General features: G+C 55.0%; 4 protein-coding genes across 4 annotated transcripts; 2 read left to right on the plus strand and 2 right to left on the minus strand.

Annotated features, from left to right (window-relative positions):
• Positions 1 to 257: 257 nt before the first annotated feature.
• KVR01_011452 (uncharacterized protein) lies at positions 258 to 4,987 on the plus strand. Its single transcript, XM_044781569.1, has one exon. The coding sequence runs from the start codon at positions 1,631 to 1,633 to the stop codon at positions 3,491 to 3,493; it is 1,863 nt and encodes a 620-aa protein (XP_044639827.1). The 5' UTR covers positions 258 to 1,630; the 3' UTR covers positions 3,494 to 4,987.
• A 47-nt stretch (positions 4,988 to 5,034) lies between these two features.
• On the minus strand, positions 5,035 to 6,782 carry KVR01_011317 (uncharacterized protein). The gene is made up of 3 exons (XM_044789411.1): positions 6,644 to 6,782; positions 5,634 to 6,570; positions 5,035 to 5,427 (listed from the first exon to the last, which is right to left on the minus strand). The coding sequence occupies exons 1-3, from the start codon at positions 6,701 to 6,703 to the stop codon at positions 5,069 to 5,071; spliced, it is 1,356 nt and encodes a 451-aa protein (XP_044639692.1). The 5' UTR covers positions 6,704 to 6,782; the 3' UTR covers positions 5,035 to 5,068.
• Positions 6,783 to 7,840: 1,058 nt separating this feature from the next.
• On the plus strand, positions 7,841 to 9,731 carry KVR01_011446 (uncharacterized protein; the record flags this gene model as incomplete). The annotated part of the gene is made up of 5 exons (XM_044791227.1): positions 7,841 to 8,134; positions 8,236 to 8,488; positions 8,574 to 8,947; positions 9,032 to 9,553; positions 9,636 to 9,731. 5 exons carry the CDS (start codon positions 7,841 to 7,843, stop codon positions 9,729 to 9,731), a joined length of 1,539 nt encoding a protein of 512 aa, XP_044639821.1.
• A 2,243-nt stretch (positions 9,732 to 11,974) lies between these two features.
• On the minus strand, positions 11,975 to 15,609 carry KVR01_011277 (uncharacterized protein). Its single transcript, XM_044789901.1, has 2 exons — positions 14,906 to 15,609; positions 11,975 to 14,803 (listed from the first exon to the last, which is right to left on the minus strand). Exons 1-2 carry the CDS (start codon positions 15,088 to 15,090, stop codon positions 12,985 to 12,987), a joined length of 2,004 nt encoding a protein of 667 aa, XP_044639652.1. The 5' UTR covers positions 15,091 to 15,609; the 3' UTR covers positions 11,975 to 12,984.
• Positions 15,610 to 15,649: the final 40 nt, after the last annotated feature.

The following is a 15,649-nucleotide window of genomic DNA, read 5'->3' on the forward strand; positions in this document are numbered from 1 at the left end:
GATGCGGTGGGGTGTACTCGGTACCTCGCCTCAGCACACGCGGGCATATGAATAATGCGGTGGCGGGCTAAAAAGGCCTATCTGATGCACATCTACCTTGCCTGCTTGGTATGTGTAATATCTACTGAGGTCTCTGCGTACATAGCTAGGCATGTATGCTATGTCGACGTCGGTATATGATATGAGATCCTAGTGAAGGTGCGGAGTAAAAAATAATACCCGGGTGTTGTTGTCTGGCTGTCGTCTGGGTGTGTGCGTATTGTTACCGTGGCATAAGACCACCTGAATACAGTGCCTAATAGTACCTACTACTAGTACTCCGTACCCGTACCCGCTCCGTCCATCGGTCCTGTTCAAGCCTGTGCGTGGAGTGCCAATCCCTCTCTAATCTCGCTGGCGGCTCCCGCTTGCTGGTATGGCGAATCTGCAACGCCTGCCTGCCTGCCTGCCTGAATTGGACTTGGCCCTGCCTGCCCACTACTGCCTGCTGCATCGCCCGCTGGTGCAACAAGCATTGCTCGGGTCCTGGGCCCTGGGTCCTGGGCTGCTGGGCTGGCTGGGCTGGCTGGGCTGGGCTGGGCTGGGCCGTCTTTCCCCACTCCTCTTCCCTTCCGTCGCTCGCTGTTGATTCATCCGCCATCCGCCTCTCCCTGCCAGTCAGGTCAGTGCCTGCTTGCCCACAGCCACTGTCAGACCAGACCAGCTTGGGGCGTGCACGCTTCTTCCTTTGATTGAAGGTTGTGTCGACCCGTGATCATTCTTTTCTTCAATTTTCCTCGTCCCCTCCCCCCTGCCAGTAATCCTCTTCTTGTTGCTGTTGTTGTTGTCGTCGTCGTCTCCTCCTCCTCGCCCGCCCTACAAACACCAGGCCGAATGCGTCAACCGCTGCTAATTGCCCGCGACTAAAAGGACAGCAGCAGCAGCAGCAGCAGCGTGAGCTGAGCCGTGAGCGTGAGCGTCAGCGAGACGGGAGACATTGGGCGGAGAGAGAGGCGGCATTAGCCACCACGGATAACCCGTTTCGAGTCGCCCTACAGATTGCGGTCACTCTTCTCTCCTCACCCATCCCAGTCCAACCCTCAACTGAAACCTGATACCACACCGCCAACAATCTCGACACACATCCTCGACCGATTTCCTTCCCACTCCGTCTTTTTTGTTTTCCTCCACGCCCTTTCTCCCATCCCTACCTGATCTCGGCCGGTCACCCACTCGCTCCTTTACCCTTCACAATCCGTCGAGCCGTTCGATTTCCTCACAAACCCCGACCCGCGCCTCGACCTCGCCGTATCGCCCCTCGAGGCAATTTCTCGCATTTGCAGCTCATCACCCTGCCCCCCCGACCTTGCATCCCGGCCTGCCAAATTACTTCGATTAAAGCACGAGCATTACGAACCGACCCTCCTACCTTTTTTGCGTCATCCTCCACTGCCACTCCTCTCTCCATCAGCCCAGCCCATTGCATAAACTCAAAATAAATAGCCCTCAAACGCGCCCGACCGCAACACCTAATTAAGGGGTTGGGAGTTTCGAATCTGTACAATCCTCAACCTCAACCGCCCTCCCAGTCTCGCCACTACTGGTTGTCATCGCCCTCCCCGCAGGATCACCTTGATCTTGACAGCCCATCATGAGGGAAGTCAATTTCAGCATCCCCAACGTCAACAAGGCGTCGGTGGGCATCACCACCGCCCTTTACGACAGACGAGCACTCGACTGCACATCCACCCTGCCACTCATCAACTCTTTAAACCACCTTGCATATCTCACAACGTCCTCTGCTCGCATCCGGGATATCCTCACCGTCGACGGCGGAATCGAACGCCTGATATGTATCTTGAAACAGGGCAGGAGCAAGGACATGATGGACATGTGGAAATGGAACCTGGCTTTCCAATGTGTCGTCAACATAGGAGTTAGAGGCACCGAGGCCGTCCGCACCAGGGTCGTCGAGGCCGACATGGTTCCCGTCATCGCTACAATCCTCGACAATTATATCAAGGTCACAGAAAAATTGAGGGAAAAGGAAGAAAAGAAAAAGAGACTGCAGGATCACCCCAGCCGGTCCCGGCACGACCACAGCGGTGTCTCCAAGTCTGGTAGCTTTTCCAACCGCTCGGGACGTCTAGACGTGGACCACAGGGCTTTTAGACGACAGGCGCCTCCGCCCAGTATCGATATCACCTCCGTTTCCTTCCCTGCAGGTGCCGGCCCATCGGCGGCGGCTGAGCAGCCACAATCCGACATCACACCCACCGTTTCGCAGTATCCCGTCACGACTCCTCCAGAGCGGGCACCGTTCCACACACACCGCCATCATCACCACCACAGAACGCAAGATCCGCGACAGCACGCTGCCACCGCACCTCGCCAGCCCATCCAGCCGCTTGCCTCGACAGTTGCCAACCCGGACAATGACACTTTCATCCGACCCGTGCGGGATGTCGACAGGCTGGCATCGATGATGCCATTCGGGCTTCACTCTTTGTCGTCGCAGCCAACCTCTCCGACAACCCCTCTCCCACCACCTCAGATGAGGTCGCCGACAGTTCGTCCTGCCTCGGGCATGGCACAAGCCTCGAGGTCCCGCCGCCGCCCGTCCATTCGCCACCAGAACTCCACCGCCGACTCGGACGATTTGAATGGCGACAGCATGCAATCGGATGAGTCACCCGACGCCGAGATGTCAGGGACTGCTGACATCCAGGATGTCGGGATTCAGGACATCAGCATGGAGGGCGAAGACAGCATTTTGGCCGAAACCTCAATTGATTTGACACCCCAGACTGGATCAGATACACAGCAAGACGGAACCTTCAACATCACGCACCGCACGCCAATGGACGGGAGCATAATGAACACCACTCCCACCCCCGGGCCAACGCTCGGCTTGTCGCCCAACAGGCCTACGATGGTCAGCCCTCCGCAGCCGACGATGCCGACCGCCAGCGTCCCGCATTATCTTCTCGGCCGTCAGATGAACCCCAACACGCAGATGATGGCCGCCATGCCTCGCGAGGAGGACGTGCTCATGTCTCTGCAGCTCCTCGCCTATGTTTCAAAATATTGCAACCTCCGCACCTACTTCCAGAAGAGCCATTTGGTCCCACGGCTTAAGATCGGAAAGGAGATCGCCTCGGTGGAGAATGACGACATGCCGGTGGAGCTCGACGACGACGACGAGGAGTTCGAAGAGGAGTATCTCTTGCCAAACGACCTGAACATCTTCCCACTGGTCGAGAAGTTCACCGTCCGCTACCACAGCACTGATATGCAGTACTGGGCCGGGGTGGTTATGAGGAACCTGTGCCGGAAGGATGACACTCGGGGTGGCATCCGCCAGTGTGCATATTACCAGTGCGGAAAGTGGGAAGAGTACACCCGCCAGTTTGCCAAGTGCCGTCGATGCCGGCGGACAAAATACTGCAGCAAGGAGTGCCAAAAGAGCGCATGGGCTTTCCACCGCCATTGGTGTGTCGCTGCAACACAATGAATGATACCCGCTACAGCGTCTGGTTTTTCATCATCATTGGATTCAGCGCACTCACGCAGCGACCCGGGCATAATGTCTACTTTGCAGCATCACCTACTTGGTCTTTGTGCGGCCTAACAGCATTGCGAAGCACGCATATTCGGAGGCGTCTACTGTTCACGTTGTGATACCCTTGGAAATGGTCCCAAGGGGTTGGTTCTGGCAATAAACGGCACCGCAACCTTGGTTTAATTGGATTCGCCCATAACCCCCGGCTATCCCTCACGCTCTCGTCAGAGATTGGACGACTGAAGAGCAACCCTCCTACTTTAAATCGAAAACAAATCTCTGTTTCGCGACCCTCACTCGTCTACCGGGTGCGAGGTCGGCCAGCTGCAGACCGAGGAGATTGCCACCCTCGGGTGGCAACAGTTCTGCATTACCTCGCAACCTTGCCCGCCCCAAATGACCCATTTACTTGCGTCTAGGAGGGGCATGGAGCTCTCCTTACTTTTTTTTTACAGGCGTGAGAAGGGAAAGGTAGACGCAGGGCAGGATGGAAGTTGGATCCGGGGGTCGAATCCCTCCCAGTGTGACCAACTACCTCTGGGATGACACGATACATGCATGGCCCGTCAACGGCGCATCTCGGTTGCTTTTCAATAATGGCTCCTCGGTTGTTTTTTTTTTCAGTCTCACATATAATGCTCAGCCACCGCGGCACCTCTTCTTTTTATTTTGGTATTTGTGTTTTTTTCCAAGTCTGCTGCTTTGCATCATGATGAACAAGGACAAGGACAAAAAAACAGGATGGACAGAGCTCGCCGCGGCGACGCTTCACACGAAATGTTTTCTTTTTCTATTCCTTTTGCATAGGGAGCGGGTGACTTTCAAAGTAGGAGACGAAATGATACCTGGGGGGAAAGGAAGCTAAGGAGAAGTGGGAGACCGCTGACCTCTTGTCGAGATGAATGAGACCAATACTTTTGAACCAAACTTTTGTGCTCTATCGAATTGCAGTCGGTGACCTAGGGCTGGATGTCTTGGGACAATTGCTGTCGTAATTATGGGCAGTACCACAGCTCCGAATGCGAGTGACAATTTGAGTAAAACATCATGTTCAGAGACCAGAGGCATGGCTTTTCTCGTCTGTGCGATGGACCTGCGTATGGGACTATTGAAACCATAAAGTGCCAAGGACATGACCATTTCTTGTAGCGAGATGCGTGCCAATCCAAACTCCCGTGCTCTGGTGCTGTATACGAACGACGCTCTCCTCAGGTCGGCGCACAAGGACTCCATGGCCACTGTTGCCCTTGACAAGTGCCACCTACCATTGGCACAATGCCCGCTTCACAGGCCAATTTGCACGAACTGATCGATGGGCCTCGCCAATACGTGTGGATACTTGACGGCAGCTTCCGTGTTGGTATTTTTCTCTTCTCATCCTGCGCCGCCCAGTGAGTGATATTCACATTATGTACCACACTCAACCAAAAAAAAACCCCATAGCACCCACCTCCACACCCGACAGCAGGACACAACTCTCCCCCCCCCCCCCGGCCTTCCCCCCTGCACACACGCGGCTCATCATCATCACCGCTTACCAGCAACAGCCTTCCTCTTGGACTTGCCCAGGCGCGCCGTCTTGGCGATCTTCTTCTTGGGGGCCCCGGCCCCGGCCCCGGCCTTGCCCTTCATCCCCCTGGCGCTGAACCCGCTCACGTCGCCGGAGCTCTCGGCGGTGCCCGACTTGGAGTGCCGCTTCTTGCCGCCGAACCCGAACTTGGCGTCCTTCCTGGCCCGCTTGTGGTTCGGGGCCCGGCGGTGGTCACCGCCGTCGTCGCGGCCGTCGCGGCCCCGCTTCCCGGGCTTGTTGAGCTCGTTGTCGACCGCGACGTCGAAGAGGTCCGCCTCGTTGGTGTCGAGGCCGCCGCCGCCGTTCTCGGCGCGCTCTGTTTCCGGGGGGTGGGTGTCAGTCAGCCTGGTTGGTTGCTTGCTTGCTTCGGCCCTGCCTGTCTGTCTGTCCTGGGGGTTTGGGAAGGGGTGTGTGTGTGTGTGTGTGTGTGTATGCAAGCCATCCATGTTGGGGCTGCTCTAAAAGAAAAAGAAACAAAAAGAAAAGAAAAGAAAAGGGGGAAAGAAAACAAGAACCACGTACTCTTCTTCAGCGCCTTGATCTTCTCCAGCGTCTCGCGCTTCTCCTTGTGCCTCTCCTGCAGCTTGGCGACCTGGACCTGCTTGCCGAACTTCTTGAGGTCGCGCTGCTTGCGCGCCTCGGCCGACGCCTTCTTGGCGGTGGCCTCCTCGACCAGCCGGGCCTTGACCTTCTCCATGTGCCCGTCGTCCTTGACCATCTCGGCAAAGTAGTCCTTTGGCCGCGAGAAGGGCAGGCCCTCGGCGCGGAGCAGGGCGCGCGCCCGCCGGGCGGCGTCGAGCGACTGCGCGTACAGCTGCAGCTCGCGCTGCAGGTCGTCCGAGATGTCCTCGATCTTGGGCCCCGTGGGCTCCGACGACACGACGGTCTGGTGCGCCGCGAACGACGTGCCGGGGTCCCGCGGTATCGAGATGCGCTTCACGGCCGCCAGCAGCGCCGGCTGGTTGTTGATCGAGAGCTTGGTCTTGACCAAGAGGTCCTCGCGCTCCTCCTCGGGCAGGTCCTCCAGGTCCGAGAGGGCGATGTCCGAGTCCTCCTCGTCCTCCTCCTCGTCTTCCTCTTCTGCCTCCTCCTCCCCCTCCTCGTTCGCCGCGGCGAGGCGCTGCTTGCGCCGGTTCTCGGTCTTCTTGAGGATGGATTTTGGTTTCCGCTCTATCTTCTCCTCCATGTCGACCTCTGACTCGGAATCGGTGTCGCTCTCGTTGAGGAGCGCTGCTGTGCTCGCCTGCTCGCGTTCGGACTCGTCTTCTTCGTCGTCGTCGGTCTCCTCCGCCTCTATGTCTACCAGGCCCTCGCCGTCCTCGCCCTCAGAGCCGTCCTCATCTTCCCATTCCTGCTCTTCCTCCTCCGAGTCGTCGTCGTGCTCTGGCAGGAGCCCCTTCTTGCGCTTTTCTTTTATGACGGCCTTGTGCTTCTTCTTGTCCTTGATTTGTTTGACTTTCTGCATGTGAAGTTTGGAGAGTCAGTACGGACTGTCCCGTCGCAAAAGTGGACATGTGATCTGAGGAACTGACTTTGTCTGTCAAACCCTTCTCTGCTGCGAGGGCAATCTTGAGTTTGCTGCGTGGTGCCATGTCTGCGATTTCTGGTGGTCAATTGAGGCGATCAAGAGACAAACCGGGGCGGCATGCAACTGGATTTGCTGCATTCAGTGCTTGCAAGTCGCAGAACGGGCAGGACCCACCCAAAAAGTTTTGGTCGGGCCTGATCTTATCGGGCTTATCGCTGACCAGGGGCCCTCTGGTACCTTGGCGGTCGGTGCGCAGGGTTCAAGGACGGCAGTACCGCCGTACATGTTCAACTACGTGGTCTACCATATTATCGCAGTACGGCTATAAATGATATGGCTTCAACTTTGATTTTTACAACGACGGTACTTTCGAGGCTCAGGTGTGATCATTGCACGGCTTCCAGGCACAACGAAGCACTGATTTATGAAAAGCAGTGCATAATTCAAGAGCATTTGTCAACTTTTGTGATACCGGTTCGATGCAACGTCTAAGTTCACCTCATAGCAAGGATCTCCGACCTCCAACGAGGGCGTCAGCGCTTGTTCTCTCCGACCCACAAGACTATTCTTTGGTAGGCTGTCCTCTATTGTAAAAATTTAGGAGGTTATCTTGTAATAGGTCGGCCTATACGAGGCCTGCATTAGAGGTTGGGAATGTGGGTAAAGCTTCCCTGGGCGCGAAGCTGATACCCGGACAGAGCTCGTTCTCTCTGACAGCACCAGGGAAGATGTTTTCGAAATATGACACAATTCACCGCTTCGTTGCTTACGGGTGCTCTGAAATGTCCACTTGTGTCTCCATGCCCTGCCGTGCAGCCTTGCTGACCTGACAGGACCTTAAAAACAGACCAGACCACGAACCCTTGCGAACCTGAGAATAATAAGGATGTGCGGGACAGGGGATGGAGACGATATCAACAATGATACAGTAGACTACTGCCACACTACGACGTCAGACGGCACAAGCGTGATTGGCATGCTTCACGAACCACTTCCAGGCAGCGAGAATAGGAACCATGCAATACTTGCGTGCGGTAATATCTGCCAGGTCTGGTAAACAAAATGCCGGGCCAACCCCTCCCGTCCAGAGTACTTTAGAAATGACTGTCTCGGCCTTGCCTATTATAACAATGGTTTTCGACTTGTCTATTGTTCTTCGTGGGAAAAGGTGACAATATTTCCGGACCGACAGTAAAGAGCCATGCCCAGCCTATACACTTTGACTCTCATTGCCGGCATTGCCTTGGGCGTTATTGTTGTAAGGCATGTGTTGGCATATCTCACATCGCCGCTCAAAGATATCCCAGGGCCTTTTCTGGCCAAGTTCACAAACATATGGCGGTTGATCGACCACTACAATGCCACCCAGATCAGCACCCAGAGACGGCTTCACGAAAAGCTGGGCCCTGCTGTCCGGATAGGGCCCAACGTCGTCAGCCTGAGTGACCCAACTCTGCTCAAGACTGTCTACTCGACTCGTGGGGAATATTTAAAGGTCTGTTTCCCTCCTAGCTTGAATATAGGGATGTTACCAAACAATTGGCCGACTTCGTTTTGTGTTGTTGTTCTCATCAACTCTCTGACAACTCATCGTAGAGTGACTTCTACTCAGTCAATGACGCTGTGCAAGACGGCCAGGTCATCCAAAATGTCTTTGGCACACGGAGCAACGCCTTCCACACCAAATACATGAGGCCGATACAGAAGCTGTACTCAATGAACAGCATGCTCGCCATGGAGGGCTTGGTGGACAAGACAATCAGATCCCTGTGCGAGCAGCTCGAGAACCGCTTCATGGACGGCAGGAATGCGAACAAGGCCTGCGACCTCGCCGACTGGATCGAATTTTGTAATTACGGCTATTCCTAACAACCCCGTCCCCATTACTCTGTGGCTCCACGACCGTTGCTAATCATCATCGCCCAAACACACAGACGCATGGGACGTCGTCGGCGAGGTGACGTTCAGCAAGGACTTCGGCTTCCTCAGGGGCGGCAGCGACCAGATGGAGCTGATCCAGACCGCCGAGAGCATCATGCACTACTTCGGGGTCGTCGGCCAGATGCCCGCGCTCGACGGCCTCCTGGGCAAGAACCCCCTGCTCTCCGGGCCGGGGAGCCCCGTCGGCTTCCCCAGCTTCGGGCGGGCCGCCGGGTTCTGCTACGAGCAGCTGGCGGAGCGCCTGTCCGGCCACGACCCCGAGAAGGACGCGGGGCGGCTCGACTTCCTCCGCGAGTTCCTCCGGGCAAAGGAGGAGAACCCGGGCGTCGTCACGGACAGTGAGGTCCTGGGTTATCTCCTGCTGAACGTGAGTGTGCGACGCGGCATATTATACAACCCAGATTAGGCGGCACGTTTGATCGTTCGATGGCCGACGCTGACGTGGGCTTAGATCCTGGCCGGGGCTGACACCACAGCCATCGTGCAGAAGGGCATCATATACTACCTCCTCAGGAACCCGACGGCACAGGCTAGGCTCCGAGCCGAGCTAGACGCCGGCGGCGTCTCGTCCCCCGCGTCGTTCGCCGAGACGAAGGATCTCGGATACCTGGACGCGGTGGTCAGAGAGGGCCTGCGCATGCACCCTCCCGTGGGGAACATCCTGGAGCGCGTCGTGCCCGCCTCGGGCCTCCCGCTCCCCGACGGGCGCGTGATCGCGCCGGGGACCATCGTCGGCATGAACCAGTGGGTCGTGTCGCGGAACAAGGAGGTCTACGGCGAGGACGCGGACGTCTTCCGGCCCGAGAGGTGGCTGCGGGGGGACGGGGAGGCGGCCGCGGCGTATGAGGCACGGCTGAGGATCATGAGGGAGGGCGATTTGTCCTTTGGCGGGGGCAACCGGATATGCACGGGCAGACACATGGCGTCCATGGAGATGTTCAAGGTCACGGCGACGCTGTTCAGCCGGTATGATGTGAGTAATGTGACCTGCCCAGTTCATTGTGTGTCTTCTAATTTTCACATCATGCAAACATTTCGGCTAAATATTTCCACAGATTGAGCTCGAAGACCCTAGCATGGACTGGACTGTCCATCAATGGTGGTTCGTGTTCACCAAGGATGTGAGAGTTAAGATAAGTCGGCGAAAGTAGAAAGTGAAATGTGGTGTTGCGGGAACTGATATGGAACTACATATGATGTTATAGAGTCAGGATTTCCTAGATCTATTAAGTGGTGCGTCTATCATTTTGATTATAGTACTAGTAGATGGAAGTATCAAATGGAGTGCGTGTTCAGGCTTTGGTAGACATCATTCGAAACCAACTATGCCCACTGCATCGACTTATGATGAAGGCATCAGAGCATGAGTCAAAGAAACTCAGACAGGAGGCTCGAGACTCCGGAAGAGGAAGCCGGTTCATGTGCTTCCGCCTCCCTAGAATCCCCCGAAAAGAAAGGTCAAAGCAACCGGGCAAGGAGGATTATTACTTTTCTGCATCGACTTCCTCCGTCCCTCTTCAAACCCCAGAATCTACCTCATCAAGCTGATGAGTACTTGAACCTGTAGGCCAATAATGATCAACTAGCTAGCAACCAAGAATCGAAACCAGCTTAAGATCAACTTGGGTCAATCAGAGTGACCAGTTCAAGCATAAATATTTCATAATAGCTTTGACCACAATTACCGTCCCCTCGCTTAACTGTATTCCAAACCTTAAGGAGGAATTCAATTTCAGCCTAGTATATATCTTATACTATGCGTCACAAGGCTAAGGTCACAAGTACCTATCATATTATAACTACTATTATTAATATTATATTCTTTTTAAGTATTGGATCTTAAGTTCTTACTACTGTATAAAGGCGCTATAAATGTTCTTAGATGTATATAGAATAGAAGTGAAACTATACACATCTTATACTAGAAACAGAGCTGCGCCCCAAGTATTTAAGTCTTCTAAAAGCAGCGTAGTGTGGTGCACTGTACTAAAATATCTGTCTTGGGGAAAACAAAATTGTTTGAATAGTAGCTTGTACGTTAAATATATCTCCATGCTGTACCTCTATAATAGGCCTTTGGCGGCACAATGATGCGCTAGTTAGTCGTCGTCCTGTATGGTCCAGTTAGTCAGTTCTTCTAATCAAACCCAAGCCAATTACATCCTCCATCAACCCCGTGCAAGTGAATACCAGAGAGCGCAAGTCGCCTGTCACTTGGAAGTCCCACAAAATTCACAAACCAACAAGCTCTGAAAATCTCACGTATGAGACCGTAACACCATCGGCTGTCAGTCAAGTTCCCTTTTGGCACCAGCCTCATGATACATGGGTACCACCACCAAATCTCAAACTTGTCTCCATACATGTCAACACGAGCTGGTGTGTTATCTCCCGGTATCCCAATATTTTGAACTGTATATTCGTTATCTCGTTCAAGACGGTAGACTTGTTTTCAACTTACTCTTCAACTACAAGCCTGTATGCCTACTTTTCGAGGAACTCAATGGGCTTGGAGATAGACACTTTTCTCCCTCAAAAGGGAGACATAATAATGCCGGACTAGGATTGAAATAGACAAAGAACAACTTGAGATGCTGCTAATGTAGTCACACGGCGACTAGCCCGTGAGCTACTTGTGTCCACGATCAACGCCGTCGTCGAGACGGTGCCCCTTAGCCTTGTCTGTGCGTCGCAAGGCTGAGGCCACAAGCACCTATCGTATTATAACTATCGTTATCGACGCCGTATTTTTTTTTCAAGCGCTGGGTCTTGAGTACTTACCACCGTATAAAGGCGCCATGTATGTTGGAAGGCCGTTCCGGGAAAAGGGACACTATCCCAGTGCGGCTGTTCGGCGACAATGAGGATGGTCGGTTCAACACTCGGGAATGGCTGAAGTCGACAGATGTTACTTTGTCAGTGGGACAATTGTTGGACAGAAGCCCCCAGATCTGCAATCGAATCTTGAAGCGCGTCCAGTCCACACAGGCTACCTCGTCCCTCGTTCGGCACCGTGTCTGCGTCAGTTGGGAAACTTCGTGTCAGCAGGTCCCACACCCGGCGTTGCCGCCACAGTTCGTCTTCGTCCATGCTTGTCGCACTTTGCTTGTCGTTAATGTCCTCGGACGTATACGGATTAGAAGCGAAACCACATAATGTAGTCACAGCCATTTCAAGATGAAATACCGCACACCACCACCAAGTACAAGGATACACAAGAGCCAAGAGTGAAATACCATTTCGCAACATTGTCCAGTTGACGGACGACAGACCTCGGGATGCCTTATGCATTTACCTGAATACAGACAACAGGCGTGACACAACTACTGCACAAAGTCCAGTACATTACCTTTGTGAGACATTACATTTCACATCGAAGTGGGGACCAAGGCGTAAATGCAAAAGTCGAACTTTTTTTTTCTGGAGATCTCAGCCCACCAGAATCGGACTGACAATCCTGTCTACTGTGGGGAAACTGCTGTCATAGAACGTTCTTCTGCCACGCTCCCTCGTCGGGAGTCAATCCATCATGAGAGACCAGTATCACTCCCTGCAAAGGCCCCGGCCGGCGCGTAGTCTTTCCTCCGCCTGGGCAACAGCAAAAGCCTTCCATGCATCTTCCTTCGTGTGCGTGCCAATTATAAAAGCTCGCAGAGCTAGCCAAGCCCCATCTCTTCCTTTCCGCCATTCCGCGAGTGGAACTTGAAAAGAGAAAAGCCTCGCTCGCTCTTGTGTGATGGAAGTATTGGTCGTCTTCCAGCTGTTCGTGACCCTGATTAACCTGTCTATCTTGTCTATCATAGTTCCCCGTGCTCGCCGTAGACGTCGTTGTCTCGCGTCCCGACCAGAAAGATCCGAGAAATCCACTTTTGTCTATGGTGTCCTGTTGCGTCCAATGTAAAAGCAAAAGAAAACTTAACGAAACGCGGTGCCAAGCCACCGTGATCCATCTCTATCAGACCAAATTCCCTTTTGGTCTGATGCGCGTAAAAAACGTGACCGTCGTAATGCTTCGATCAGATCCAGGGAAGTCTCCCCCCAGATGATGATGCGCTCGTAACTGCACGCCTCGGGGGTCTTCTGCTGTAATTCATCCTGGCTCTCCGGAAGAGCCCTCATCTAAAGGGTATCAAGAAGGTTTCCAGAGCCGTGCAGAAAACCAATGCAAGCGCTCTGATAACTGAGACCGGTGTGAGGACCTGAGCATGCCAACTCTAAAGACCCGGCATAATATCCGAGTGGACTCGTTCGTTACGCGCGTGATTGTCCCGAAAAGTGAAGATGGACAAGGTCGACAGGCGAATGATCGTATGCGATGAAAGCAATAATGCCTGAGAAAGGTTTCGAGTGGAAAAGAAAACATGCCGTAAGGAAACCGTGACACCTCGAGTTTTGAGGTGATGTTTACCACCAGGACTGACCACCCGGGCCGCCAGGGTTGCCATAGCTACCGCCGTAGCCACCGCCACCGCCGTAGCCGCCGCCGCCGCCGCCGCCGTAGCTGGGGGCAGGAGGTGGTCCGCCGTAGCCGCCACCGTAGCCGCCGCTGGGAGGTGGGCCACCGAAGCCAGGACCGCCGCCACCGAAGCCACCGCCGCCACCACCACCTCCGAACTTTCGGAAATCGCGGTTGGCACCGCCTCCACGACCGCCGCCGCCACGGCCACGGCCACCACCACCACGGCCGCCAAACGACGACTCACGAGCGATGGTCTCGAGGAACTGCGGAATCTCCTGGTTGGCCTCCTTGAGGAGCTCGATCAGGTCCCGTACGACACCCCTATTGCCGCGGTTGAAGAAGGCAGTAGAGATACCAGTGTTTCCAGCACGGCCGGTACGACCGATACGGTGAACGTAGTCATCGATGTCGGTGGGCAGATCATAGTTCACGACGTGCGTGACGTTGGGAATATCGAGACCACGGGCAGCGACGGCAGTTGCGACAAGGATTGGGCAACGGCCGTTGCGGAACATGTCGAGCGCGCGCTCACGCTCACGCTGGGTGCGGTCACCGTGAATCGACGTGGCTGGGAAGTTCTGGTTGATGAGGAAGTCGGACAGAGAGTCCGCCATGCGCTTGGTCTCAACGAAGATCAGGGTCAAGCCCGCACCATGGGTGTGCAGGATGTCTAGCAGGACGGAGCGCTTGTCGATATCCTCAACGTACTCAACCTTCTGGGTGATGTTCTCGGAGGTAGAACCGACACGACCAACCGAAAGGAAGACGTAGTCCTTGAGGAAGTCGCGAGCAAGCATCTGGATGTCGCGGGGGAAGGTGGCGGAGAACATGAGGGTTTGGCGGTTCTGCACACCGGGCATGTCCTCACCCTCCACGATACGTCGAATCTGAGGCTCGAAACCCATGTCAAGCATGCGGTCAGCCTCGTCGAGAACGAGATACTTGATGTTCTGCAGGGAGATGCGACCACGCTCTATGAGGTCGACCAGACGTCCCGGAGTAGCCACCAAGAGATCGCATCCACGCTCGATCTGACGAAGCTGGGAACCGATGTCGGCACCACCGTAGACGACGCAGGGGCGCACCCAGGACCGGTAAGCAAACTTCCTTGCCTCGTCGTAGATCTGAGAGACCAGCTCACGGGTAGGGGCGAGGATGAGAGATGTGGGGTAAGCCTTGCGCTGACGACCGAAGCCGCCCTGGCCAGCGGGGTTGGCAGAGGGGCCAGTCTTGTAGGCCTGAGAGAGGATGGGGAAGAGGAAACCACCAGTCTTGCCCGAACCAGTCTGAGCACAAGCCATCAGGTCACGGCCGCCCATGACGATGGGGATGGAGTACTTCTGCACTGGGGTTGGGTTGGTGTATCGGGCGAGCGCGATGTTGGAGATCAGGTGGTCGTCCAGAGGCGGGTTGCAGAAGGTAAGGACAGGCTCAGGCACGTCCTGACCCGAGGCCTCAACGGGGATGTCGTCGTACTTCTCAAAGTTGATACCAGTGTGTTGCTTGGAAGGGTCGTCTTGGGTACCGAAGAGCTCGCGCTCAAGACGAGGGTTGGCGGGGCCAGGAACGTGTTTTCCGTCCTGCCAGCGACCATCCCCAGAGCCCCTGGCTTGGCCGCCACCACCGCCGCCGCCGCCGCCGCCTCCACCGTGCCCACCGGCACCAGAGTACGCGTTGGGGTCGAAGGACTGAGGACCTCCCCTGAACCCGTTGTTACGAGGAGGGGGGCCGTTCCACTGGGGACGGTTGTCGTAGGAGTTGTTGCTGTTGACGAGTCAGTCAGTATCAGAGCATTTGTACGAGCGAGCCAGCGCTGTCACGCGCCAGGCAGTGCGATTTGAGGGTTGAAGGGATGAGACTGCTTACTTGGCCCAGGCGCTGCTGTTCAGTCCGGCCATAGGTCCAGGGCCACCAGCGGGAGGACCGTTCATGGGACCGGGACCCTGACTACCTCTCATATGAGGCGGGATGTAAGATCGCTTGGTAGGAGGGTGCTGCTCCTGGGGGGTGGGGCCGAGAGAAAGGCCTCCCATGTTGAGTTGATCAGCCATGATTGCGGTCGAGGTTGCTGACAGATCGTGTTGACGCGGTTGGTGTTGTGAAAAGTGGTTGTTGATTGTTGTTCAATATGTCGGGGGGCTCAAGAGTCGCCGACAAGTGTCATTCAGCCTGAGAAGAGAACGCAAAGGTGACTCCGATCAAGGAATGAATGACGAATGTAAAGTGCAAGTGTCTATTTGACGAAGTCGCAAAGGTGCAAAAACACGGGGCAGAGAGAAAAGAAGATGTTTCTTGTCTCTTCGCTCGTCTATTACGTTTCGCGACGGGGTGTGTTTTGTCGATTAAGCGTGGCCCGAAATGAAAAGCCTCGCAGGTGGCCTTCTCGAAGAAACAACGATGACTTCTTCAAAAAGGAAAGGAAAACTGAACACACAGTCGAGGTTGGGTGAGGTCAAAAGGGTTTTTGGGTGGGTGAGTGTTGGGGGGAAAAGGGAGGGAGGAAAGAGGATAGGAGAGAAGAGTGTTGGCTGCTGAAAAAATTGTCAAGTTTTTGAGCGGGCAGGGCCCAGGGCAGAAGGCAGAAGGCAGGCAGTCATCAGAAGCGGCAAC

Source organism: Diaporthe batatas (genome assembly GCF_019321695.1).
Source record: "Diaporthe batatas strain CRI 302-4 chromosome Unknown Contig00015, whole genome shotgun sequence".
Classification (NCBI taxonomy): Eukaryota; Fungi; Ascomycota; class Sordariomycetes; order Diaporthales; family Diaporthaceae; genus Diaporthe; species Diaporthe batatas.

Coding starts and splice junctions, on each gene's coding strand:
- KVR01_011452 (XM_044781569.1), top strand. CDS start 1,631: ATGAGGGAAGTCAATTTCAGCATCCCCAACGTCAACAAGGCGTCGGTG.
- KVR01_011317 (XM_044789411.1), bottom strand. CDS start 6,703: ATGGCACCACGCAGCAAACTCAAGATTGCCCTCGCAGCAGAGAAGGGT. Junction 6,571..6,643: donor AGAAGGGTTTGACAGACAAA/GTCAGTTCCTCA, acceptor CTTCACATGCAG/AAAGTCAAACAAATCAAGGA. Junction 5,428..5,633: donor GATCAAGGCGCTGAAGAAGA/GTACGTGGTTCT, acceptor CCCCGGAAACAG/AGCGCGCCGAGAACGGCGGC.
- KVR01_011277 (XM_044789901.1), bottom strand. CDS start 15,090: ATGGCTGATCAACTCAACATGGGAGGCCTTTCTCTCGGCCCCACCCCC. Junction 14,804..14,905: donor AACAGCAGCGCCTGGGCCAA/GTAAGCAGTCTC, acceptor ACTCGTCAACAG/CAACAACTCCTACGACAACC.